This window comes from Ochotona princeps, chromosome 17, assembly GCF_030435755.1.
Source record: "Ochotona princeps isolate mOchPri1 chromosome 17, mOchPri1.hap1, whole genome shotgun sequence".
Lineage (NCBI taxonomy): Eukaryota > Metazoa > Chordata > Mammalia > Lagomorpha > Ochotonidae > Ochotona > Ochotona princeps.
The window spans coordinates 16,866,630-16,894,141 of record NC_080848.1 but is presented as its reverse complement, the minus strand read 5'-3'; the positions used below and the strand labels follow the sequence as shown (position 1 = coordinate 16,894,141).

The 27,512-nt window shown below is 43.8% G+C and overlaps 5 protein-coding genes across 5 annotated transcripts; all 5 read right to left on the bottom strand.

Moving 5' to 3' along the window:
* Window positions 1-579, bottom strand: LOC101535007 (keratin-associated protein 4-8-like). Its single transcript, XM_058675829.1, has 2 exons — window positions 210-579; window positions 1-122 (listed from the first exon to the last, which is right to left on the bottom strand). The coding sequence occupies exons 1-2, from the start codon at window positions 577-579 to the stop codon at window positions 1-3; spliced, it is 492 nt and encodes a 163-aa protein (XP_058531812.1).
* Window positions 580-6,071: 5,492 nt separating this feature from the next.
* LOC101535256 (keratin-associated protein 4-4-like) lies at window positions 6,072-7,078 on the bottom strand. Its single transcript, XM_058675828.1, has 3 exons — window positions 6,684-7,078; window positions 6,595-6,650; window positions 6,072-6,079 (listed from the first exon to the last, which is right to left on the bottom strand). The coding sequence occupies exons 1-3, from the start codon at window positions 7,076-7,078 to the stop codon at window positions 6,072-6,074; spliced, it is 459 nt and encodes a 152-aa protein (XP_058531811.1).
* A 7,872-nt stretch (window positions 7,079-14,950) lies between these two features.
* LOC131482361 (keratin-associated protein 4-12-like) lies at window positions 14,951-15,481 on the bottom strand. The gene is made up of 2 exons (XM_058675826.1): window positions 15,309-15,481; window positions 14,951-15,248 (listed from the first exon to the last, which is right to left on the bottom strand). Exons 1-2 carry the CDS (start codon window positions 15,479-15,481, stop codon window positions 14,951-14,953), a joined length of 471 nt encoding a protein of 156 aa, XP_058531809.1.
* A 5,380-nt stretch (window positions 15,482-20,861) lies between these two features.
* On the bottom strand, window positions 20,862-21,578 carry LOC131482437 (keratin-associated protein 4-12-like). The gene is made up of 2 exons (XM_058676500.1): window positions 21,421-21,578; window positions 20,862-21,120 (listed from the first exon to the last, which is right to left on the bottom strand). Exons 1-2 carry the CDS (start codon window positions 21,576-21,578, stop codon window positions 20,862-20,864), a joined length of 417 nt encoding a protein of 138 aa, XP_058532483.1.
* A 1,734-nt stretch (window positions 21,579-23,312) lies between these two features.
* LOC131482360 (keratin-associated protein 4-6-like) lies at window positions 23,313-27,266 on the bottom strand. Its single transcript, XM_058675825.1, has 3 exons — window positions 27,058-27,266; window positions 26,381-26,625; window positions 23,313-23,410 (listed from the first exon to the last, which is right to left on the bottom strand). The coding sequence occupies exons 1-3, from the start codon at window positions 27,264-27,266 to the stop codon at window positions 23,313-23,315; spliced, it is 552 nt and encodes a 183-aa protein (XP_058531808.1).
* Between the last annotated feature and the right edge of the window lie 246 nt (window positions 27,267-27,512).

Below are 27,512 nucleotides of genomic sequence, written 5' to 3'. Positions count from 1 at the left end.
TTAGGAGCAACAGCAAGGCGTGGCACAGCACATGGGGCGGGGACAGGTGGAGATCACACAGGTTGGGCGATAGCAACTGGTGTGGCAGGAGACTTGGCCACAGACTGGACGCAGGCAGCAGCCAGGGCAGCAGCTGGGGCGGCAGCAGCTGGAGCCACAGCAGCTGGAGCTACTGCAGGAGGGGCGGCAGCAGCTGGAGATGCAGCAGGTGGGTCTGCAGCAGCTGGGGCGGCAGCATGTGGGCTGGCAGCACACAGACTGGCAGCACTGGGGCCTGCAGCAGGTGGGGCGGCAGCAGGTGGGTCTGCAGCAGCTGGGGCGGCAGCAGGTGGGTCTGCAGCAGGTGGGTTGGCAACAGGTGGGTTGGCAGCAGGTGGGCTTGCAGCAGCTGGAGATGCAGCAGGTGGGTCTGCAGCAAGTGGGTTGGCAGCAGCTGGGCCTGCAGCAGCTGGAGATGCAGCAGGTAGGGCGGCAGCAAGAGGGCTGGCAGCAGCTGGGGTGGCAGCAGGACTCTTCCTGGCGGAAGTCTTGGCCACAGCTCTGCTCAGAGCAGACAGAGCCACAACAGGAATTGACCATGGTGTCAATGGAAGAGGTAGGGTTCTGTGAGTGAGTCTGAGTGAGTTTCTTGAGTTTGAAATTCCCTTTACTCCTGACCCCTTTTATACTCTTACATAGCTGATGTCACCATGATTATTCTTTCCTTGTTTTTTTTTTTTTTTGTACTAGGAAATCAATTGATATTAGTATATTATAATTATGCTTGTCAGGTTAAGTGTGCCCAAGTCTAGAAAAAGCTTCATTTCCTTTTTCTGTGGTGTTATGATTCATTGCATCTTCCCAAACCATGTGAAACCATTTCCACCTTTCCACCTCTGCCCAATGTGACTTTTAAATTGCAGCTGTCATGTGATAGTCTATTACTGCATATTTACAGGTGTCACTCTTTTTTTAATATTTACTTATTTTTCCTAGAAAATCAGATATACAGAGAGGAGGAGAGACAGAGAGGAAGATCCACTCACCAAGTCGCTGCAACAGCCAGAACTGAACCAATCCAAAGCCAGGAGCCCAGAGCCTCCTCATGCCTCCCACACAAGTGCAGGGCCCCAGGGCTTGGGCTGTCCTACACTGTTGTACCAGATCACAAGTGTTCCTGGATGGGAAGTGGGGCCCCCGGGACCAGAACCAGCACCTGTATGGGATTCTGGCACGTGCAAGGTGAGGACTCCAGCCACCAGGCTACCGTGCCGGACCCTACTCTTTTCTTTTTTGTGTATTGATAAATGTTTGGGGATGGTGTTTGCAAAGTCAAGTCTCTTCCTAATGCCTAAGACAGTAGACACACATTTCTGGCTGGTAGAGTACAGAAATGGAACAATGAGGATAGCTCAGCAGTGGACTGGGGGAGGAGTATAACGCTGTTGTGTTTCCTGATGAAAATGAGACAGGTGCTTGTCCAAGACCTTCTCATATCACTGCACTAAGATTTAGCTTTGAATCTTTCCTATTCAAGAGTAAAGACCCACTTCAGCAGGTAACATTCCCCACTCCCAGAATTTTCTCCACATACAGCATGCAAAAAAAAAAAAAAGTAGATTTTGTTTAGATTGAATATCAGCTCAACACAAGCAGTATATTTTCTATTCTATAAAGAGTTTCATGGAAAACATGTTCTCCATGTGTTGTTACAGTAGCATGAGTTCAAGACATTGCTCTCTGCTCTGCAGATACTTAAATATGATATATTAAAAGGAAGGATTTGGGGGCCCAGCATGATGGCTCAGGGGTTAAATCCTTGCCTTGCACATGCCAGGATCCCATATGAGCACTGGGTTGTGTCCCAGCTGCTCCACTTCTGATCCAGCTCCCTGGCTGTGGCCTGGGAAAGCAGTCAAGGACAGCACAAAACCTTAGGAACCTGCCCCCACAATGGGAGACCCAGAAGAGGCTCCTGCTCCCTGGCTTTGAATCAGCTCGGCTCTGGCCGTTGTGGCCACTTGGGGAGTGAACCAGCAGAGAGAAGACCTTTCTGTTTCTCCTTCTTTCTGTAGAGCTGTCTTTCCAATAAAAATAAATAAATCTTTTAAAAAGGAAGGATGTTGGCGCAAATTCAAAAAGCATATACGAGTCAGTATATAAATGAGCATTATGTGCTTAAGTCCCATGAAACAGTGTAAGTGGCTTTGTGCTGTGGGGCTCTGTTGTGTCCCAGCTAGCTGACCATGACCTGAACATGTCCACCTATCAGTACAGATTGCAAGGTAAACACCTGAGGTGAACCTGTTAGTCATTAGCCATCATTATGAGAGAAATGGAATGCTTTGCTTTTGATTTGTTTCTTACGTCTAGAAACTTTTTTCTATAGTTTAATCTTTCATAATTATGTAAAGTATTTATGGTTCCGAAACTAATTCTACAGAAAGAATTCTTCTCTTTCTTTCCTGCATGTGTTTCCTTATAAGCAATACTTTAAGATTTTCCTTCCAGTTATTAACTTAAATATATCCTTATTGACACAACTCTATCTCTGTATCAGTTTGCTTTTTGTCACTTAATGGTGTATCTCAGCACTCATGTGTTCTCTAAAAGTGTGTTCAGCTATTCCTCATTCCATTTTTCCAACCACAAAGTATTCTATTTTTGGACATAAAATAACTTATTTAGCCAGTCCCCTATTGATAGGTATTTGATTGTTACCTGGTTTTTCTCTTTAACAATATTAGGCATTTAAAAACAAGATTTCTACTTACTTTGGGGATTGAAAGTTCAATAAATCTCTATAATATTGCTGACAACCTTTTGTTCCCATTATTTCCACCTCTTCTCACTTGACATAGTTCATTAAAGTCTTCATTATGTTGCTTCCTTATTCTTGTGTCCCTGTAGTTTTTATGTGACTCTGGTTCTGCAGGGATTTTGTCATTGCAGCCTTCACCCTGACAAATTATCCCACTTTGTTTGCTATAATTTTCATATAACTTTAACTTGTATAGTATTGCAATTATGATCCATGGTTTCTTTATTTGCATTTTGATTATGTAGTTCTCTTTATCTGCTTACTTTTCCCTGAAATTCCTGATTTGATTATGTCTTGTATACTTCAAAGTGTTGGATTTTTCTTTATCAGATGTTCTTACAAGTGAGCCTATAATATGGTGTATCAATATGGTCAGAATGCTTGGCTTTGATTATATCATTTTAACATATTCAAAATGAGTAGTGATGTATGTGTCCCTGGCTGTATTATATCTCTCCAGTTATTTGGAAATTTGGTTTTGCTTGATAAAAATTCTGCAGTTTCGGGCCCAGTGCGGGGGCCTAGTGGCTAAAGTCCTCGCCTTGAATGCACAGGGATCCCATATGGGCGTCGGTTCTAATCTTGGCAGCTCCACTTCCCATCCAGCTCCCTGCTTGTGGCCTGGGAAAGCACCCTTAGAACCCTGCACCCACACAGGAGATCTGGAGGAAGTTCCTGGCTCCTGGCTTCAGATTGGTGCAGCACCAGCCATTGCAGGTCACTTGGGGAGTGAATCATCAGATGAAGGATCTTCCTCTCTGTCTCTTCTCCTCTCTGCATATCTGACTTTGCAATAAAAATAAATAAAATCTTTTTAAAAAAATTTACAGTTTGAACTGTAGTTGTTCCCCCCCCAACATTGTAGATTTTGTATACTTTTGTTAATATAACGACATTTATTTTAAATTAATTATATAAAGTCATGTTCCACTTGATGGCAACCCTCCTGACAATGCTGTTCTTACAAATTATATCCCTTGGTGCTATGGCAGCCATCTTTTTTAGTTAGTTCAAGTACAGCCTGTGATGTCTAAATAGACTGACTACACTTTTTTCAGAACCAATCATGATGGGAGTAGTTGCTGGTATAACTTGTAACATCAGACTTTGCACAAGGTCAGATTTGTACATTCTGACCTTTTGTCTCATGCCTAGTTAAACCCACTCTTGGTTTGAGGAATTGTTTTGTAGTGTTGGAGCTGAACTTTCTATTTGATTCTCACCCCAAACAAATGACTGTTGGTTTTTCTCCATTCTGTTCTTGATTGGTGAACTTGGACCCCTAGATCCCACTCCAAAGTAGGAGATGTCTGTGGAATTGTGGAATTGAAAGGCAAGGTAGGGGCCCAGCATAATAGCCTAGCAGCTAAAGTCCTCACCCTGCAAATGCCAGGATCCCATATGGGTGCCAGTTCTAATCCTGGCAGCCTTGCTTCCCATCCAGCTCCCTGCTTGTGGCCTGGGAAAGCAGTTGAGGACAGCCCAAAGCCTTGGGACTCTGCAACACGTGGGAGACCTGGAAGAAGTTCTGAGCTCCTGGCTTTGGATTGACTCAGCTCCAGCTGTTGCTGCCACTTGGGGAGTGAATCATTGGACAGAAGTACATCCTGTCTCTCCTCTATATGTATCTACTTTACAATAAAATTCAATAAATCTTTTTTTTAAAAAAAGAAAGGTAAGGTAGGATGTGGATTGTTAACCTAACTACCCTTTTGGGAGTGTTGTTCCCATTTGCATCACAGATGCCTGGATCTAGAGGAGCTTCAAAGCTCAGCCTCACTCATACAATAAAGACATGTACAGAAGTAAAACCTGAGCGGACAAAGGCTTGGGGGGGCAAATGTGAAAAAAAAAACACATAGCTGCTTTTCAAAAATTTTTATGTATTTATTTGAAAAGCCCTGAGGGCAGGGTGGGAGAGAGAGATGGGTTGGAAGGAAGAGGGAAAGAGAGGATCTTGATCTTCCATCCACAAATTCACTCCCTTAAATGCCTATAATAGGTCTGGGGCAGGTCAAAGCCAGGAACACAGGACCTTGTGTTGTGACAGGAGCCCAATTGCTTGAGCCATTATCTGCCTTTCAGGGTGTGCATTAGCAGGAAGCCAGAATGAAATGAAGTGGAGCCAGAAGTGCTGGACTCAGGCACTCCAATGTGGATACACACATCTCACATGGCTTAATCACTGTGCCCAAAGCCTTTTCTGCTTTTTTTGTTTGCAGTGTGTGTGTGTGTGTGTGTGTGTGTGTGTGTTTTATATTTGTTTGTTTTGTTGGTTTCTTATAAATCCCATTACATTGCAAATTCTATGAAAGCAGATTTCGTGCATGTTGGTTCTTGATTTACTCCAGTACCTATAACAGGGTCCACTATGAATGGTCAGTAAATACCATTTGAAAGGAGCGATGCACATTTGGAAGGATTAATGAAAGCAAGCCTGCTTTTCCAAGAGCCCACATTTCTGCATGGGACCAGTTGATGGAGCTCAACAGGGCTTTCTGCTGTGATCATGCCACCTGCAGTCTGCCAGTTTCCAATAGACCACATGGCCTTCTCCAGGACCTGCCCTCACTTTTCACACAATCATGCAGTGGATCTGTTTTTAGTTTTATGGATAACTTCGATATTGGTTCTCCATGTGACTGTACTAATCTGCCTTCTTACTAGCAGTGTATAAGGGTTCCGTTTTCTTCACATGCCCTACAATGTTTGCTAATTTTTTTTAATTTTTAGTAATACTCATTCTAACTGGAGTAAGATAATATTTCATTGCAGTATAGACAATGAAATGTTATTTGGTAATAAAAAATTAAATCCTGCCATTGGCAACAATATGGTGGAGCAAGAAGTCACTGGGTTAAGTGAAGTGAGATTAAGAAAGGCCAATTCTAATTTTTGTTTTCATGCTGGGAGAAAGAAGCATCATCTGAATGTAGACTAGTAACTGCTACAGGCTGGAAAGGGCAGGTGGCAGGAGGAAGGTATGAGATGGGGGAAGGTGGACACTGGTACCAAAACAGGAGCAGTGAGTTCTAGTGGTCCCCAGCACAGTGGATGGTGAGCTCACATCAGCATATTACATATTTTACGAGCAGGTAGAAGAGAGGTGCTTGAAGTTTGGGAAACAGTGGTGGCTTGATTTGATCAATATACTTAATATGCATTTGTTGATATGTTTAGTTGTTGGGTATTAATAAAAAAGACTGTTTAGAGGAATATTAAGTGCTCACTAACCTGACTTGATAATCACTAATTAGACACATATATTGCATCATGTACCTGGTAAAAATGCACCGTTAAAATAATTAGACATAAAAATCATAAGGAAGTAAAATCACACATGACTTTTCATGTAGCAAAGTGTAACTTTATTTTGTTAAGGTTACAGATATCAGGTTACAAAAGTCCTAGGAAGCAAGAAGAATTATTTCCCCAATGGTCAGGTTGAATGATGAGGTCTGTTGCTGGATGAGTCTGCCAGGGAATTTCAATCAATTTAGACAGCCTCTCCTGGTTCCTCATTGAAATTATGAAACCAAATTCCATGACAGCAACCCAAGTCTACATGCCCTCCTGTTGAGCACAGACACACAAGAATCTGGACCTAGGGAAAGGGGTAGGCTTAAGGTAGTAAGATTAGCAGCAGCAGCAAGGCGTGGCACAGCACATGGGGCGGGGACAGGTGGAGATCACACAGGTTGGGCGATAGCAACTGGTGTGGCAGGAGACTTGGCCACAGACTGGACGCAGGCAGCAGCCAGGGCAGCAGCTGGGGCGGCAGCAGCTGGAGCCACAGCAGCTGGAGCTACTGCAGGAGGGGCGGCAGCAGCTGGAGATGCAGCAGGTGGGTCTGCAGCAGCAAGAGGGCTGGCAGCACTGGGGCCTGCAACAGGTGGGCCTGCAACAGGTGGGCTGGCAGCCCTGGGGTCTGCAGCAGCTGGAGATGCAGCAGGTGGGTCTGCAGCAGCTGGGGCGGCAGCAGGTGGGCTGGCAGCACACAGACTGGCAGCAGCTGGGCCTGCAGCAGGTGGGTTGGCAGCACACAGACTGGCAGCACTGGGGCCTGCAGCAGGTGGGTTGGCAGCACACAGACTGGCAGCACTGGGGCCTGCAGCAAGTGGGTTGGCAGCAGGTGGGTCTGCAGCAAGAGGGCTGGCAGCACTGGGGCTTGCAGCAGCTGGAGATGCAGCAGGTGGGTCTGCAGCAGGAGGTCTGGCAGCAGCTGGGCTGGCAGCAGGTCTCCTGCTCAGAGCAGACAGAACCACAAGAGTTGACCATGTTGTTGGAGGATGAAGGTTCTGGGTGGGTTTACGTGAGAGTGAATGTCTTGGTTTGAAAGTGTTCCTGGCCCGTGTCTGTTTTTATACCTGCTGAAGGCCTTTTGTCACCACATCATTATTTCCCTGTTATTATTTATCCTGCTGGAAAACTTAATTACTTAATCACTTAATTGTATGATTCAAGCTAAACACTGGGAAACAGAGGGTATACACGCAGTGTGCATGCACACACGTGTACATACATACTTCCGGCTATGCTCTCATGCTTCCGATTGCAACACTTACTCATGTCTTACTTAGTGGGTATCACCTTTGTGCCTGGCTCACGACCTGTCTTCTATAAAGCTTGTGGCCCTTTGAGACTTTTGTTTTGGGGCATATTCACTCCCATATTTACATTGCTCCCTGAAAATCAGCAAGAAAAGTTTTTCACACTGCTAAAGTATCTTTCCTTATGAAGGGAGCTTCTGATATGAAAAGAGAGTGAGCTCAGTGAGTTGCTTATTCATTTTTATTGGAAAGGAAGATCTACAGGGACAAGGAGGACCCAGTTCAATAGCGTAGCGGTTACGGTCCTTGCCTTGAGTGCACCAGGATCCCATGTGGGCGCCGGTTCTAATCCCAGCGGCTCTGCTTCCCATCCTGTGGCCTGGGAAAGCAGTCGAGAATGGCGGCTCTGGGACCCTGCGCCCACGTGGGAGACCTGGAGGAGGCTCCTGGCTCCTGGCTTCAGATAGGCTTGGCTCCGGCTGTTGTGGCCGCTTGGGGAGTGAACCATCAGACAGAGGATCTTCCTCTCTGGCTCTCCTCCTGTCTGTATATCTGCCTTTCCAATAAAGATAAATAAAATCTTTAAAAAATAAAGATCTACAGGGACAAGGAAAGACAGAAAGATCACTGGTCCTCTGGTTTACTCCGCAAGTGGCCAGAAGAGCTGGAGCTCAGCCAATTTGAAAAACCTTTAGTCATATTCCCTCAAGGTTTTCTGCTGGAAAAACTATGACCACATCCTGGATCATTTCCTATTTGTTTCTAAAGAAATTTTAGTTACTAAGATATCATCTACTTTGTAGCTAAATATCCTCAAATGAAGAAAAAATAAGATTTTCGTAGAGTGTTTAGATTGTCTAGGCTGGCCTCTGTTGCAGGACTGTCTCTGCTATTCCTGGCTTGTCCACTGTGTCTTCTCCAGAGGGTGTGTCACATGGCTTCCATTACTGGGATGCATCTCTGAACCATGTTACCACGTTATGATGCTGTTTCATGGACTTGTTCTCATGAAGCCAAAGTAGCTTTTGATGTTAAAAGTGAACCAAAATTATAGGTGGGCAGGAGAAAGACACGAGCGCTGCTCTATGTGCAGTGAGGAAGGCAGAAGAGAACCTAATTTGGAGATATGGATGCTCACTGAACAGGAGATGAAGATACATACTCAGTGTTACTTCCTGGGTGAAATCCGTGGTTCTGAAATCTACAAAGCAGTTTGCAGTCACCTGGAAGTGACTCTCACCAGCTCATTATGGATCAACATGAATGCTAGAGTCCTGAATGGCTGTAATGGATTTTTAAAAAATTCTTATTTTCTATTTCACAGCTTTGTACATGCAGGGATTCTCTCAGTCCTTCATTTTCCTCCGTCTGCTTTCTCTCCTCCCCATTGTCCCCTGTATTTTATAATAAATTACTCATTGGGCTGTAATCTCAACTCCAGTATTCTGCTCTTTACATGTGACTTGACATTGGAGGTATAAGCACTCATAGAGTTTAACATTTTGTTACCAAGGAATATTTAGCAGTTTTATTAGGGGTCTACTTTTATTTGGGAGTAGAGATGCATGCTGCAGCTCTTCTTTGATTCCTGGTATTCTGGTTTTCATTACATCATTCACTTATGAGATTACGAGTGTATATTTGGATTTTTGGTCCATCAAAATCCATGAGTCAGCACTGACACTAATTTAAGATAAAAAGAAAGATAGAAAAGGTTATTCACAACAGCTGAACATCAATTAGTAAGTGTTGAAGGAATAATGAAGTTATAAGATCACCAATTATAACTATCAAAATAGAACTTGAACAAGTAAAAGATCAACAGGGAATGATCTAACTATGAAGAAACTGTGATGAGGAGCAGGATACTGGAACACTGCAAAATATTTTTCTGCACGTTTCTGTTCATTTCCATGGTAAATGCTTTAGCCTTCCTCTGGAGTAGCTGGAGTTCACTCATTTAAAAATGAGATCAAAATTATTCATAGCAGACAAACCGGCATGTACCTCTAAAAGTCACACTGAACATATACATGATTTGTTTGTATCCCTGTTAAACTTACATCCAAGTGTGAAGAAACAGCAGCTAAACAGCAACTAAGAAATACTCTTTGTAACAACTGAGCTGTTTGCTCCAAATGTCAGTTATCTAATACAAAGGCACCTATGGTAAGTGCTTTAGGTTTAAGGAAACCAAAGGAGCATGGTATCTAAGGCAACGAATGGAGATGGAAAATGTTCCACAAGATGGTATTGGAACAATTGACAACATTTGGATATAGAATGTATTTTATTTTACTTTTTAAAATAATAGCTGACATTGAAGTCAGAGCCAGCAGTGCAATCCAGATCTCCACATGGGTGAGAAGAACCCAGTTCCTTGAACAGTCACTGCTGCCTCTCAAGGTTGGCGTTCATGGAAAGCTGGAGTCAGGACCTGGAGTTGGAATCAAACCCACACATTCCAATGTGAGATTTGGGTGTCTTAACAACCAAGACAAATGCCCATTCCTTGCAATGCATTTTAGAGAAGCATTATTAATTTTTGTTACATTGAAATCTGTATTAGGTCTATGCAAGAAAACACCATAAGTGTTAAGCCATAGATATATCTAGTTAATATTATTGAAACTAAACCTTCATAATGTAAAAGCAGGAACCAACCTCCTGCCCTGCCCTTTATCAAAAAGAATTCACTGATTTGAGGATATGATCCTGCTGACCTCACAAATTTTTGATCGCTGAACTCTAGGAGTCATTTGCTTCTCCAACAAATAATAACTTCAGTGGCCAATATTGTCTTAGGGTGATTTGGATAGGGGAATTCCAGGTTTGGGCAGAATGTAGTTGCTGCATTCATGTAACCCCCAGACCCTGTGAAGCCCCCCTGGTTATCATAAATTCCCTAAAGAGTATGGCCTCCTTGACCAATGAAAGGGAAGTCACGCATTACAATGATAAACCAGGAACTTGGACACAAGCTGGTTATGCACCTCTCAGCCCCAATTTAAACTTGTAAGAACCTGTATTCCCAATTCCTTGGGGATCCTGGGAATTAGGCAATAGCTACTTGGCTCCTTGCTCTGTGCTTTGCAATAAATACCCACTTTGTTCCACCACTCCATGACAATGACTGTCTTTCTGCATGTTGGGCGAGTGGACACAGCTTGGGAGTTCTACAATAATGCCTCTAATCAGTTTGGGATGTGGTCAAACAACATGATCTATCTGTAAGTCTAAGAACTCAAGTCTGATTAAAATGTTCACTCTACATAGAAACATGTGTTTTTAAGGGAATTCTTTGTTTTGCTCTTGCAACACTTACATGCATGGAATTTTCCCCCTCAAAAATTTAAAACTATTAAAAAGGATTCTGGATTGAAAAACATGTTTTTCTTCATTGTCAGTATATGAGGAATGAGTAGTTTGCGTCTTTTGGGGGCAAATGCTAAATTATATGATAAATTTTACTTCATAGAAGCTTCTGTTATTCTTTCTGTATTTCTAAAATCGTACATTTTTCATCTTTTTGGATCCACAAAAATAAAGGACTGTGGCACACATGACTGACCAAACTGCTGTGGACAAATCCACTTCCTGGTTCAGGAAAAAATAGAAATGCTTCCAAAATGCTTTTTAAATATTTCAAATTTAGGGCTGAATTGCATAAAGAAAAGATAACTACTTACATCCCGGAAACAAAGAAATAATTCAAGAGACACACACTGGTGGTGTGCCTATCTGAACTGGAGGCTAATAGTTAAAACACAGGCAGGTGCAAGAAACAGGATCTCAGACTGTCACAAGGAGGGATCCAGGAAATGAGACCTCTGGTATCATTTCTCAAACATTCTTAAGGTGACACCTTAGAAGATGGGGCCATGAAACCGTGAGTCCCCACAGAACTCAATGTGATCATCAAGCCTTTCATGAAAATGTAAACCACACCATGCTTCCACCCTTCCTAATTTAACATTCTATGTGTTTTTAAAGGTGAGAAACAGACAGGTGCTATTTCTAGGATGTCCTTGGAATTATCAAGAACAAAGGCAGAAAGTATAGCACAGAAATCACTTCCCCAAAAGAAAAACTCAAGACTGAAAAGTAGTAAACAAGAAAAAAATAACCCTTCAAGAAACCACTGACAGATTGTAAGGAGTTCCCAAGGAGAATTCCTGCGTAGGACAAAAGCACAGGCATGTGTGGGAGAAGCCACGAGGAAATAACCCATCCCTAGAAAAGGGAAAATAACATCCAAGGATGGAGATAACTGAAGGTGTTGACAGAGGCTATGTGTGAATTGGTCTAAATGGCAGCCAGAATTAGAAACAATAATGGAAGCGTCGGCCATTACAGAAAATAAGCTGGAAAAGTGTTAAGATGTAGAAATATCCTTTCCTGTGATCCCCTTCCTGAGCCACATCTTGCTTCCTTGTGGTATTCTCCTTCTATTTGGAGAATTAATTCCCTTAATTTTTTTTCTCTCTTAGGACAGTTGGCTGTGGATATATTCTATCGTTTTTCTTTTCCTGGTTATAGCTTTATTTCATGCCCCTCCTGTTTCTCTGATTACAGGATTCTAGATCGGCAGGGTTTTCAACTTGCAATTTGAATATGTCTTTTCATTGTTTTTCTGTTTTCTTCATTCCAGTTGAATTTCAAACTTACTGTTCTTTTGGGGGAATATTAGGCTGTTTCTTCTAATCCTGCTACTTTTATTATTTCTTTTAACATGGTGTCTATTGAAGATTTCCAATGTTATGTTTTGATAGAGGCTCATAATGATGATTGTAGTCAAGCTAATCAATGTAAGGTTACCTCAGGTAGTTTCATGTGTGTGTGCGTGGTGAGGGCATTTACGGTGTATACTCTTAGCAAGTTTCAAGTGTGCAGTACAGAGTTTGTTAACCAGTCCCTAACCATAGAGAATCGGATCTGTAGAGTTTACTCTATGTGACCGCCAATTTGTGCCCTTTGACCATTCTCTGCCCCCTGCCTCCACTTTCTGCCCCTGGTAGCCACCTCTCTCATCTACGGGTGTCTATTGCCCAGGTTCCATTTGTGAGTGAGGTAATGAAGTATATTTCTTTCTGTTTCTGCCTTATTTCACCTGGCCAAGTTCATGCACAGTGTCACCAGTGTGACACCAGGCTCTACTTGCTCTTGAAGGCTGAATCACATTCCATTTTCTATAATCCCACAAGTTTTTTATCCAATCATTCAGTGATAAACACAACCAGTTTTGTTTGTTGGCTGTTGTGACAAAAGCTACAGTGAGCATGGGGATTTGTGTGTATTAGCAAGAAAACGATTTTACGTCTTCAGATATGTACTCAGAAATGAGCCCTCTGGGTTTTATATGGTAGTTCTGTTTTTAACTTTTTGGAGAAGTCTCCATGATGTTTCCCATAATAACTGTATCAATTTCTTCTTGCTTTTGTGATTTTGTTTTTATCATTGATCTCCAACAACTGCCTGTGATTTGCTTAGATTGCTTACTTCTCTAAGCTTCAAGCCATTCTTGATATGTGACTTGAGACATATTTTTAAATCATTTTTGCCAAATTTCTTTTCAGAATCCCTTCATTTATACCTTCTCCCGTTTCTTCCAGGAACTGCAATTTACATGTTGCTGCTGTGTGTCTTATGCCCTTAAAATATTTTTATCTTCCCTCTGAACTTTGGTGTGAATGTTTCCATCTTCCAGTGTGCTCTTCCATTCTAATATGCTTTTAAATTTATGTATTGAATTCTTTATTTCAGTTTTTGAGTTTTTTTTAGTTTCAGGGTATTGGCTGGACTGCTTTTTTTTTTTCTTTATAGACTGCACTTCTCTAAGGAAATTCACATTTCCATAAATTATCTCAAACATATGAGGCACAGTTATTCAGAGGTCAGTGTCAACACCTGCATGTGACTCATCACTCTTTCTCTGTGATAGCGTCTCCTTGCTTTTACTCATTTGGTCCTTTTTTCTGGATGCTGAATGATTTTTTTTTTTGAGTGCCAGGCAAAAAGCTGTAGAGAACAACTTGACTTTTTCTTCCACCCAAAATGTGTTCATTTTCAGCTGAGGTTATGGTCCCTATTTCCTGCCTACTTAAGCCAATGCTCAGTGTTTATAGACAGCAACTTAAGTGTATCCAGCTGTCATCATCCTCATCGCTGAATAGTTAGATCTGATACTAGCTACTTCATCACGGCTGGAAGTGGAACTGTACCCTTTTGCCTTTCAGATACTCGCTGTCTTCTTCATTTGGATCTTGTGCTTTTTAGTTCCCTAGTGGTTGTCTTCCTTCTCTGGCTGTCCCTGTTGAGTCTCCTGTAGTGCTGTGGCTTGTTTAGGAACGGGAGCGCCCTTTCACCCAGGTCACCGATGACTTGATCTGAAAACCACAGAGTCCCTGGCATAGAAAGCCACTCACACGCTGAGAGCTGGCAGGAGTACAAGCAGCTCTGAACAACAATCTCAGATCCAGTAATCCTGTGCCATACGTGAACTGGAGATGCAATGTCCCTAGATGCCCATGTCAGGGAGTTTATGGCAGTTAAAAACATTAATGATGAACTAACACTGATTAGCCTGAGCTATTTCACTATTCATTGAGTATAGAGCTTACTATCCATCTCTTGTACTTTCACTATTCGAAAATTTTTTGAATCTTTTAAAATCATTTTCCCTAGAATAAATTTTATAAAAATTTGGGTGGAGTGTATGTTTATAGGAGAATCAAGTTCATTAATTTTTTTTTGGTCAGTCTCCAAATTTTACATGGAATTTGTTAACAAGAAGCTTTTACCACATAATGTCAATTAAATGCAGTATTTTAGGAAATTCAATAAGATCCTGCTGATGTGGATCATGGCAGACAGCAAGGGCTGATCCAAGCCGTTAGGTTCCTGCCAACATCGTAGGCTACATGGCTTGGGTTCCTGGCTCTCATCTTTAGCCTCAGCCACGGCCTCTATCCTTTCTTCTCCCCATCTCTCTATGTGAAATAAATACATGCTTCTAAAAGGTAGAGTGCCACTCCGCTCCTCCAAGTCCCCCCACAAAACTTAAATAGAAATCTTCATCATGCTTCCATGCTTTGGGGGAACATCAGTGCATTTTTATTGTTTCTGGTTGTTGGGATTTTCCTGAAAAAGCAAGAGTTGCAACTTGATTGAGTTGCATTTTGTATAATTTCCCAGTCACTGAGGTCAGTCAATGCAAAACAAAAGCCACAAGACAATTGTATTTCTAGTCAAGAGGGTGGAGGTTTATTCAGAAGGAACAAGGAAAAGATACAGAAACGTCATGGTAAGGGGACTCAGGGTGACACTCTCCAACTTACAGGCCTGAAAAATGTCCACGTTGGAGATAGGAGGGGTTAATACTCAGAAACGAAAAGTTAGAGTATAACATTTGGGCAGTTTTGTTAATTTCTTGCTATCAGTAATGCCTAATCTTGTACTTTGGGTCAATATGCAGAGAGCTTGTGTTGGGCCAGGAGATGGACAGTCAGTGAAAAAGGTCTCTCCTGAGTCATCTATGAGGTGCCCAAGTTGGCTGCTGTGTTGAATGAGGGGCAGAAGGAGGACATCTCTAGGGGCAGGATTAGGAGCAGCAGCAAGGCGTGGCACAGCACATGGGGCGGGGACAGGTGGAGATCACACAGGTTGGGCGATAGCAACTGGTGTGGCAGGAGACTTGGCCACAGACTGGACGCAGGCAGCAGCCAGGGCAGCAGCTGGGGCGGCAGCAGCTGGAGCCACAGCAGCTGGAGCTACTGCAGGAGGGGCGGCAGCAGCTGGAGATGCAGCAGGTGGGTCTGCAGCAGCTGGGGCGGCAGCAGGTGGGCTGGCAGCACACAGACTGGCAGTACTGGGGCCTGCAGCAGGTGGGTCTGCAGCAGCTGGAGATGCAGCAGCTGGGTCTGCAGCAAGTGGGCCTGCAACAGGTGGGTCTGTAGCACTGGGGCCTGCAACAGGTGGGCCTGCAGCAGCTGGAGATACAGCAGGTAGGGCGGCAGCACTGAGGCCTGCAGCAGCTGGAGATGCAGCAGCTGGGCTGGCAGCAGGACTCTTCCTGGCGGAAGTCTTGGCCACAGCTCTGCTCAGAGCAGACAGAACCACAAGAATTGACCATGTTGTCAGAGGATGGAGGTTCTGGGTAGGTTTCCAGGAGAGTGAGTTTACTGAATTTGAGAGTCTCCTTACAACATCCCCTTTTATACCCAGCTGAGGGGGTTGTGTGATTATGAAAAGAGTGTTTCCTCATTTTTATTTCTATGACACACATGCAATTAATGTGTTTTTCTAATCAAAATTCCCGATATATTGAAAATAATTATTTCCTCTTTCTCAAGCTGCCCAGTATTCCCACATGAATCATCACTTGTCTCTTCCTTGATCGCACTGGCACATGATTTCAGCCTCTGAGTATCAGTTGACAATGAGAGGGTCACTGTTTCTTGTTGGCTTCTCATCTTGATACGGGTTGGGAAATGGACCGGGGTCCCTCGTGGGGAACTGCAAGTTTCAGTCATATGGAATATTAATAGGAAAAGAGGAGGTAGGCTCCTCATCTTGAATGTGACAAATGAAGAAGTACACGATTCATTGTGTTCTGAGAAACATGAAACTAATGAAGTTCCTAGGACCCTTCAAGCTGTATAGATCCTCAGCACCCTGACATACCCCTGATCGTTAGCAGCAACTCAGTGCTTCAGGGAGCAGAGAATCATCTGGGGTTAATCTGGCAGCTACGGTCTGCAGAATTCTCCAGGCTGAGGTAGAGTAATGTGGATGATCATTTTTGATTTGCCATTTGAAATCAAGTTATGTCATAATTGTACATTGCTGACGTTTCTGTAGTAGCACTTTGTCTAAGCTGATTTTGAATGCATAGGGGAATGTAAGTGCTGTATTCTTGATGTGTGCTTCTACAGAAACTGCGCCCCTGAAGCTCTTTTTAGTCCAAGCCCATCATGACTCTGGTCCTAAACTTCTCTACGGCCACAGGCGTTCAGGCACATTCTTCAAGGAAAGGACGAGTTTCCTTCTTGAGCTTCCCTCAGATGGGAAGAGAGGTCTCTTGTGAAGTCAGCATTCCCTTAGATGTCATCAACTCCAATGTCATTTTCCTTCAGCATCTTCCTTGGCCCCCACACAAGGCAGAGAGCTTCCTGCATGGTGCTTCAGCTGTGCTGTGCTTCTGTATCAGTTCTACTGTCTCGTCCTCTGTGTGAAATGTTTTGGTTTCTCAGCTGCCTCCAGAAGACAAACATTATCACAATAGGGAGTAACCCCGTCTCAGAAGACTCGAGCTTGACAGAGAATGAATGTTTAATAAAGGACATCTCTGTTTAGTGAAGGAAACTTTTGTTAAGGCCTTGAAGAGACACACACTGACCTCTGAGAGTGCAGGTTACCCAAAGATATGGAAAGAAAGAAAACTCAAAGAAAGGACACACACCTGAGACATACATCACTCTGGAGTATGATGATGGAAGTGATGCGTCTAAAGGTCTCACTTGGGAACTGGTGAGAGAGGGAGAGTTTGAGATTAATAGAATTAATTAAATAATTAATAGAGGCAGGAGATACTTGGGGGAGCCCTGGAAGGAATAGGACAAGGAAGAAAGAGCTATGACAAGCCTTCAAGCAGGAATATAATGTAATATGTATGCTATGTACAGTTTATTTTTAATTTTGATTTGCCTTTAGAAATGCCAAAACACTTTTGGATATCAGGAGCTACATATTATCTAGCAAGTGGAAGTGAGACAGAGTAAAATAAACTAAGTATCAGAGGTGCCAAAGAGCATTATAATATGCTATTATATTGTATATTGTATATTATAATAAGCACATAATAACAATATAAGCGCATTTATTTGTTATGAAATAGCAAAATGCTTTCTCTCAAAGAAACTCCAACTTGGACCTCAACAGATCATGGGACTATGTTAATGTATTCAAAAGTCTGTGTAGAAAAGTCATAAATGTCCACTGGGTTCTCTGCTTTGGGAGTGAATTTTGCACTTGGTCAGCCCCTGAAGCTGGCATTGGAAAGAAGGTCCCTGCTGAGTCTGCAATGTAACAGCAGTCTGCCAGGCTTGTTGCTCTGCATGTGAAATTCTAGGACATTGGGTACAGCTGAAGCAACTGGCTTAAACTACCTTATTTGATCACTGAGCACTTTGAGAACTGCCTGTCTTGCATACTGGCCAGGCAGGAATACTAAAAAGTTCATAAGGATCAATACCTTTGCCTAGATGTTTCCTTATCAGTACTGTCAGCCCCATTGTCCTGGAATTCAAGACTGTTCAGTGTCTACTACCCTGATGGGCCTGAGGAAATCTAAAGATGCCTCTTCAACAAGGCCAGTGAAGGGAGGAGACGTGGTCAATGTTTCACTTAGAATTCATCCTCACTGTGCATTTCAGTAAAGCTGCTGTGGCCAGACTGTCACCATTTGAGCTGAGCTTTGCCACTCGTGATTTTGTGCCCACGTAGGTTTTCTCCAACAGGGCCTCCAGTTCACTATGGGGTGTTTGGGAGTACAACAGCTTTTCCCACAGGCAATGACTGCACCTGAGTGCCTGTATTTACCCCTCCTTCGAAGTCTGGCAGATCTCTGGACACCCACGTCACTGCCTTGGCCTTCAGTTAGGGCGGGAGGCAGGCTTTCCCTTATTTGCATTCCCTGAGCTCCACTGATGCCTTTGAAAGTTGCCTTTTTATTGCCCAGGTTCAGTATGCTGTCTCCTTCCTTTCATGACTCTGATCTCGTAAAAGCAGGAAATTATAAGCCCCATCTCTTTTAAAATGGAGAAGACCATATAAAAACCTCTATTCTTTGATTTAGCTGTAGCTCATAAAGCATCATGTTAAAACCAAAGTCTGCATCTCGTAATTAACAGCTGTCAATCAGGAAGGTAGAAGAGAGGGAAAGAGTTGTTAATTCTGGTGTGTGGAATTTTTTTTCTGGTTATGTCCTTTTATCTTGTTAAGCATTCTCCCACTCCGGAATTCAACTGAACAAAGAACTCAGTTGAGCAAGGAAATTAAGATGCACTGAACCCAGTTGACATTGAGTAGGAATTTATGTTGGCCAGGTAACCTGGACACCTGGTATCAACTAAAAGTAAGCTCATCCAGAAGACAGGACCACAGGAAGCAGAGACAGAAATGAGTGCACCTGACCATTTCCACAGGTACCCAGAGCCACCTGTTTAGAAGGAGGTGGATGAACCATAAATTCGGATACTGTTTGCAAACAGATTTGAGTGAGCATCCAAAGCTGGACAATCAGAAAATGTCAAAGTGACCTTCCGTCACACTAAGGCAGTGAAGGTCAGATTACAAAAGAAATCTTGGCCCAAATCAATCTTGTAGTCTGTCCACTGGGTTTAAGTCTCACCTAGTTGGTCTCTAGTTATTTACCCAGTTAACAACTGTATAATCTATTCATTTATTATGCTAGTAAGTATGAGGTATTGTCATAGAAAGGACTTGTGGAAGCCCTGCAAATTACCTGCTCTTTTTACTGGCATGTTAGTAAATAGCAATCAGTTTAATTGGGGGAAAATGCAGCAGAAGTGAATTCGACTACATTCTCATGACTTCACTAGCCAAAGTTCCCACAAGTAAAAAGATCATGAGAGATGGCAAAGACAATCAGAAGCCCTATTAAATGCAGACCTAAAGGTAGCTCATGGGATGAATTTAGTCTCTGTTATAAACAATCATTGATTCAACTAAGATTGTCTAGTCATTGATTACGAACACATAGAGGGACAACAAAAAAGGGAAGCCATACAAGAAATGTCTTTCACAATGGACTCCATCCCAAACAGAATGTTGTAAATGACAAGATTTCTACATTCATGCATGAGAGGTACTCCTTCATGTATATGCACCTAATTTCCTTATCCATTCACCAGTGGATGAAAATTTAATTGTTTCCATGTCTCAATCATTATATATAAACACTGTGGTCAACTCAGTAAGACACCAGAACCCCGGCATGTGAAAGACAGATGACAAAACCATGTGATTTCAATCTTCTCATCCTGTTTGGTCCATACATTATCATGAGGGACACAGAGTAAAAGGGTCCAAGCACCTTACCCTTAAAACAGAGAGGTGTGCATTCCATTTGTGTTCTAGAGTCCTGGCGTGTGTGGAGTCCAAGTGGGGTCATTTAATGACAGAATTCACCTGTGCATCTTATGCTCTCACAGATTCTACTACCGTGTTCTGATCTCAGCATCATACACACCTCCAGTGAGAGCATTTCTCTGTACATCACTCATGGAGGAATCTTACATGGGACATTAATACTTCCAATTCAGCACCTGATCCTCCTTCAACTCAATCTCACTGTCACACACACTTGGCATGGTACTTTCTTAAACACAGCTTCCTTTAAGAGGAATGATACCAGCTTGGCTGTCGTGTCAGCAACCACAGAGACGGTGATGGGGAGAAACTGCAGATGACAACTAGTATCAAGACAAATGTATGAAGTAGTAAAAAATTCAGATGATGTAAAACTTCAACTTACTAAACCACATTCACTAGTAGACTAGCTCTGAGAAGAACACTATTTTTGAAGAACACTGTTATTTTGGGAGAATTGGAGCAATCGTGTCTTAGGATACTTGACCCCGAGACCAGAAACACATACACGGGGATTCTGATGTTGGTGCTGTATTATGATTTCTTTTCCATCCCTGCTGATTCCCAGGCTCCTTGCACTGGCTTCGGGATTGAGAGAGTCCCTGGTCAGTGCCAGGAGCCTGGGAAATGATCAGGGAAGGAGAAGAAATCATGACAGAGTGAGGGAGTGAGCACAGGATGCCTGAGGGCAACTGGGTGTCATCGCTGAGGACCAGGGAAATACCCATAAATGCCCTCAGGCTGAGAAAAGTGAGTGAGGACACCCTCTCCACACCCGATGCATGGTGTGGTCACTGCACACAGAGGTTCCTACTCTCCTGCCCATGAATTCGTCCTCCAGGGAGAGTCAGCAGGCAGAAAGAGGACCAACCTGGATTAAGAAACCATCTCAAGTTAGACTGAGAAGGATTGGGAACTGGAGGTAGAATCCTAACATCATTTGCCACAGTCTTCCATCAAGAGAACAAACAGTATTTCCTACCAAGCTTTGAAAATGCAACATGGAACAATCAAACACAGAGCCCTTACATTTGTATGAGTTGACAATTCAAATTTATTCAAGATGCAGGAATATCTCCATATGAGAAACTATGACACAGACCAAACATTTCAATTGCAGTGACTTGGTAGTACACAGATATGAGAAGGTTCAAATGTGGGTTCCTTGGGAAAGAGAGAGATACATGGTATGGATTGGAGGTGATCTATTTGAGGGCCAAAGGCAATCAAAAATGCAGTTGAAATGGGCGTCAAGAATCAGCCTCTCCTGAAACAGCTCGTGGGCAGACTACCTCAAGAGTATAGGCTGTTGAAAACCAGGTGAGTCTCGGCCATAATGCTTAGCAGCAAGAAGCACTGGAGCAGCTAGGGCAGCAGCAGGTGGACACAGTGCAGCAGCTGGGGCGGCAGCACTGGGTTCTGCAGCAGGTGGTCTGGAGACACGGAGGCTGGCAGCAACTAGAGCTGCAGCAGGTGGGGCGACAGCATGTGGGCTGGCAGCACGGGGGCTTGCAGCAGCTGGAGATGCAGCAGGTGGGTCTGCAGCAAGTGGGCTGGCAGCACGGGGGCTTGCAGCAGCTGGAGATGCAGCAGGTGGGTCTGCAGCAAGTGGGCTGGCAGCACGGAGGCTTGCAGCAGCTGGAGATGCAACAGGTGGGTCTGCAGCACGTGGGCTGGCAGCATGTGGGCTGGCAGCAGCTGGAGATGCAACAGGTGGGTCTGCAGCACGTGGGCTGGCAGCATGTGGGCTGGCAGCAGCTGGAGATGCAGCAGGTGGGCCTGCAGCAAGTGGGCTGGCAGCAGCTAGAGATGCAGCAGGTGGGGCGACAGCAAGTAGGCTGGCAGCATGGGGGCTTGCAGCAGCTGGAGATGCAGCAGGTGGGTCTGCAGCATGTGGGCTGGCAGCACACAGACTGGCAACATTGCGGTCTGCAGCAGGGGGTAGGGCAGCAGCTGGAGATGCAGCAGCGGGGGCGGCAGCAGGAGGTCTGGCAGCAGCTGGGGCGGCAGCAGGTCTCCTGCTCAGAGCACACAGAACCACAACAGGAGTTGACCATGGTGTCAGAGGATGGAGGTGGTGTGTGGGTTTACAGAAGGTGGGTTTGACAGGTGTGGATGTCTCCTGGACTCGCAGCCTCCTTTATACCCTGCTGAGAGATGCTGTCATCAGGTGTGATGCTCTTTCCTTGTTATTGTTTGTCTTGATAAGTACGTGATTATATCATTATGTAGGTTTCTTTTCCTGCATACATTTTCAGATGAGGTAGGAAGCAGTATTGCCTTTCCTGATGTGTTAAGATTCATCTGCAAGTTCTTCCTGATCAACCGCTGTAGTTCATTCTCGTGGAGTTTAAGGAAATCTCTCATGTGACGCTGGTCCTCTTGTTACTCTCTTTATCATTGTGCACGAGGCATCATGTGGGTTGATAGTGATTTCTCTCGGTCTGTTTTCCATATTTCTCAACCCAGTTGAACACAACTGCTTTAGAGCGTGATGATGTATTCACAGTGGGTAAGGTGGATGGAAAGATTTGGACAACAGGACAAATCTACCTTGAAGATACGAAGGTTAAAGGGACATAATCTTTCCCATATAAAAGGTGACCAGATTCTCCACATTTCTATGGCAAAAAAATAAGATGTTCTTAAATGAAAATTCAGCAATAAAATGTTTATGTTTTGATTATGTTGTGGATTTTTCCATCTCTGCGTACCATTGCACCAGAGAGGACCATACATCATGTGATATAGATGTCCCACAAAAGCCCTAGCAGATAGCGTTGTGGATGTTTTCACAATAAAGAATTTAGGCACTTGAAGCCATAGATCTATTTGCCGATTGGATATATTATGATGTTTCCATATATCAATAAACCGCATAGTCCTAATATTTATTCCTGCTTAATAAGGCTGTTAACATTTGTGAAATAATAAGATTCAAGCAAAGTTACATAGAAAGGAGCTACTAGATCAGGAACATTTGCATACATGAGTTCATAGTGAGAATGTGTTGAAAGCTTTTCAGATGCAAATAGCCCAAACACGTTTATGAGTCACTATTGTGTTAACATGATAAACACAGCCAGCTTTTCTATATCTCCTTGTTCTACAAAGCAGGTGGCAAAGACAACTTAGTAACCCTGGTGGCTTTTCTACGTGCTTTAAAGTCATTAATGTCTGAACTGAGGTCTTTGCAAAATTGTATCATATCTGCTTCCCTAACAAGCACTTGATTGACATCACTTCTTCATTCACTCGTGCTTTCAAATTCATAGAAGAGGATATTGGCTGATATGAAATCTGAGTTGATATTGACAGTTGGATATCCCGAATGTGGCAATATGAATTTGACAGCCACAATAAGAGAGTAAATGGGGTCTTGGCTCAGTTGGTCTGTCTGCTATGTCCAGACACACCTAGTGTCCGTTTATCCATTTACATTTGATCCAACACATGTCTGTTGGGCTAGGAAATTGAAGCTGTTCATACTGAAAAAGAAAGAAAATTGCATAACTATCAAAGATGAAAATCAATTTAACAACAACAAAAAGATCCAGCACACGCATTCACTGGGCTAAGAAGACACAACTGGTGTCTGAGCAAGACCGAGGCAAAGCCCTGGCCATCACCTACCATCCACCATCTGACTAGTAAGCAAAGTCAGCGGTTAACGCTGCCTACAAACCTGAACTATTGTAGGGGAAGTAAATCACATCACATTCCCAGGTATTCACCCATGGAAACCCTAATTACGGCAGAGGACAGTGGAATGAGAGAGACCCAACTGTAGTTCATGACATGGATGCAGAATCCTTGTTGGGATACATTGACATAATTCCTATTATTGGGTATGTGTCCACTGAATTGACCAGAGGGTCCTTTAAATTTCCTGTGAAGAAAGAGAGCCAGAAATATGTTGAGCTCAAACGAGCAGAGAGCAATTTAAGTTCATCATCCTGACCCAAGGCTTTGCCTGTTCTCCTTATCACAATAGAGTTCATAGGGGTGTAGACTCTAGGGCATTCTGTAGAACATCTTGCTGGGGAATCTTACACCATGTCGACCTGATCAGTAAGAAATCTGAATATTATGGATGCATCAGTAAGATACTTGTGTCCCAGATTTGTATCACATGTCCTTTCCCAGCCCCTACAGGGCTGTCATGTTGTATTTTTTTTAAATGACTTGACTGTAGCCAACAAGAATATCGACTGCTGAATTTTAAAACGAGTATTTTATTATTTTATGATACACTTCCTTAGGCTCTGGAATTTCTCTTCCTTTCTCCACAAATCCCTCTCTCCTATTGGTTTCTCCTATATTATTACAATAGTATAGTCCTTCATACACAACCATAAGTTCATAATTTCACTCTTTAAGTGTGTCCTGACATTGTATGTATGGACAATGGCACAGAGTCCAGCATCTTATTGTTAAGATATGTTTAACAGTTTCATTGGGGGTTCATCTTGATTGCAAGTAGAGATGCATACTGTATTGTATCTTCACATATGGATAGTTTCAGTTACTATACATCCCCTTAAATGAAAAGTCATAAAACAAAATCAACAGCAAGAAAAAGAGAAAGTTTACAACATAAAATTAAATAATGTGCTACTGAATGACCAATGTATCGCTGAAGAAATTATGAAGAAAATAAAAAAACTTCTTGAAGAAAATGATGCTACTGTACGGCCTAGGGTGAGGGAAAAAAATAAGAAGAAACAAATTTTGGAGGAATGAAAATAAAAACAAAAACACTAAAATTCATGACATGTAGCAAAAACAGAATCGAAAGGGCCATTGATCTTGTATTTTGCAAGGAGGTGCTTTATTTCACTGAGCACAGTGGTCTCTAGTTGGTACCATTTGGTTGCAGATGGTAGAGTTTCATTCTTTTTGATGGCTGAGTAGTATTGCATGGAGTAGATGTTTCTCAGTTTCTTTACCCACTCCTCTTTTGACAGGCATCTGGGTTGTTTCTATATCTTTGCCATTGTAGATTGTGTTGCTGTAATATAGGATTACAGATCCCTTTCTCATATGCAAAATTCATTTCCTTTGTTTATATTTGCAGAAGTGGGATAGCTGGGTCATATGGCAGGTCAATTTTCAGTTGTCTTAGTATTATCCATACTGACTTCTGTAGTGTTTTTACTAGCATACATTCCAACCAACAGTAAGGAAGACACTGTTGGTAGAGTTCTGAATGTATGCCAATCTCACTGGAGTTAGGTGGAACCTCAGTGTGCTTTTCATTTGTATTTCCCTGACAGCTAGGGAGTTAGAACATTTTTTCCCTATATCTGTTAGCCATTTGAATTTGTTCTTTTGAAAAAAATGTCTATTTATTTTCTTCTCCCATTTCTTCACAGGGTTGATTTTGGGGATTTGTTTTGTTTTGCTTTGTTTTTGCTGCCACTGAGTTTCTGAAGCTCTTTGGTAATCCTGGATATTAATCCCCTGTGTCTGGGTTCATCTCCTGAGCTCCTGGTGAACTCCCCTTCCCACCTGGCCGCAGGTGGAGCTCTGATTGTCAATCGCCGATTGCTGACAGGTGCTGGAGTATCTGGTCACTGCAACACTGTTCTGTCATCTCTGTTGCTTCCCCATGTCCACAGGTCTGCAGGTGCACCTCTGCTGTGGGCCTGTCCTGTTCCTCTATTTTCTGGAATCTACCCTGTCTGCTTCACCCTAGCTAATGATTATCCATCAGTTTAAACCTGTCTTCACCCTACATCACCATCTTACTCTCTACAGCTGCTAAATTTCTGATCTAGCAGCAGGAGACGAATACTAAGCACCTAATAATATATACTATCTTTGGGGAAACATGGACGGATACTGTTTCTGATTGAGGGAATACAGATCTTTATATTAGTTTGCCTATTCTGCAAAAGGTCCTCAAGCAGCTGTATTATAAAGGGTCTATGAGATTGACCCGCATCATAAACTCCTACACACTGGACCTGAGATCAGTAGACCCACCCCTATACAATGTAGTGTATACAGTGCTTTGGCCATGGAGTTCATAATTCCAAACCTTTGTTGCATCATCCAGACCAACATCACAAGTCCATCATTCTTCTATTTAAGTGTATACTGACATTGTAGGTATAAGCAATGGTCGAGAGTCCAGAATCTTACAGCAAGGCTGGGTTTTCAGTATGGAGCTGACATCTATGAAAATGGAGCCCTCTATTCCAGGTTGCAGCACACATTTTAAACCACTGATCTTCATGTGGTTCTATGTTCCTACCATGTAGTCTGGCTAAGAAACCGTCTCAAGTTAGACTGAGAAGGATTGGGAACTGGAGGTAGAATCCTAACATCATTTGCCACAGTCTTCCATCAAGAGAACAAACAGTATTTCCTACCAAGCTTTGAAAATGCAACATGGAACAATCAAACACAGAGCCCTTACATTTGTATGAGTTGACAATTCAAATTTATTCAAGATGCAGGAATATCTCCATATGAGAAACTATGACACAGACCAAACATTTCAATTGCAGTGACTTGAGAGGGTTCAAATGTGGGTTCCTTGGGAAAGAGAGAGATACATGGTATGGATTGGAGGTGATCTATTTGAGGGCCAAAGGCAATCAAAAATGCGGTTGAAATGGGCGTCAAGAATCAGCCTCTCCTGAAACAGCTCGTGGGCAGACTACCTCAAGAGTATAGGCTGTTGAAAACCAGGTGAGTCTCGGCCATAATGCTTAGCAGCAAGAAGCACTGGAGCAGCTAGGGCAGCAGCAGGTGGACACAGTGCAGCAGCTGGGGCGGCAGCACTGGGTTCTGCAGCAGGTGGTCTGGAGACACGGAGGCTGGCAGCAACTAGAGCTGCAGCAGGTGGGGCGACAGCATGTGGGCTGGCAGCACGGAGGCTTGCAGCAGCTGGAGATGCAGCAGGTGGGTCTGCAGCAAGTGGGCTGGCAGCACGGGGGCTTGCAGCAGCTGGAGATGCAGCATGTGGGCTGGCAGCAAGTGGGCTGGCAGCTAGAGATGCAGCAGGTGGGGCGACAGCAAGTGGGCTGGCAGCAGCTGGGCTGGCAGCAGCTGGAGATGCAGCAGGTGGGGCGGCAGCATGTGGGCTTGCAGCAGCTAGAGATGCAGCAGGTGGGGCGACAGCAAGTAGGCTGGCAGCACGGGGGCTTACAGCAGCTGGAGATGCAGCATGTGGGCTGGCAGCATGGGGGCTGGCAGCTGGAGATGCAGCAGGTGGGTCTGCAGCAAGTGGGCTGGCAGCAGCTGGAGATGCAGCAGGTGGGGCGGCAGCATGTGGGCTTGCAGCAGCTAGAGATGCAGCAGGTGGGCCTGCAGCAAGTGGGCTGGCAGCACGGGGGCTTACAGCAGCTGGAGATGCAGCATGTGGGCTGGCAGCATGTGGGCTTGCAGCAGCTAGAGATGCAGCAGGTGGGCCTGCAGCAAGTGGGCTGGCAGCACGGGGGCTGGCAGCAGCTGGAGATGCAGCATGTGGGCTGGCAGCAAGTGGGCTGGCAGCACGGGGGCTGGCAGCAGGTGGGTCTGCAGCACGGGGGCTTGCAGCAGCTGGAGATGCAACAGCTGGGTCTGCAGCAAGTGGGCTGGCAGCACACAGACTGGCAACATTGCGGTCTGCAGCAGGGGGTAGGGCAGCAGCTGGAGATGCAGCAGCGGGGGCGGCAGCAGGAGGTCTGGCAGCAGCTGGGGCGGCAGCAGGTCTCCTGCTCAGAGCACACAGAACCACAACAGGAGTTGACCATGGTGTCAGAGGATGGAGGTGGTGTGTGGGTTTACAGAAGGTGGGTTTGACAGGTGTGGATGTCTCCTGGACTGGAGTCCTCTTTTATACCCTGCTGAGAGATGCTGTCATCAGGTGTGATGCTCTTTCCTTGTTATTGTTTGTCCTGATAAGTAGGTGATTATCAAATTAGGCAAGTTTGTGCTTTCCTGTCAAAAAAAAAAACAAAACTTTTTTAACTTGATGGAAACATCGTTTCCTGCTCCCA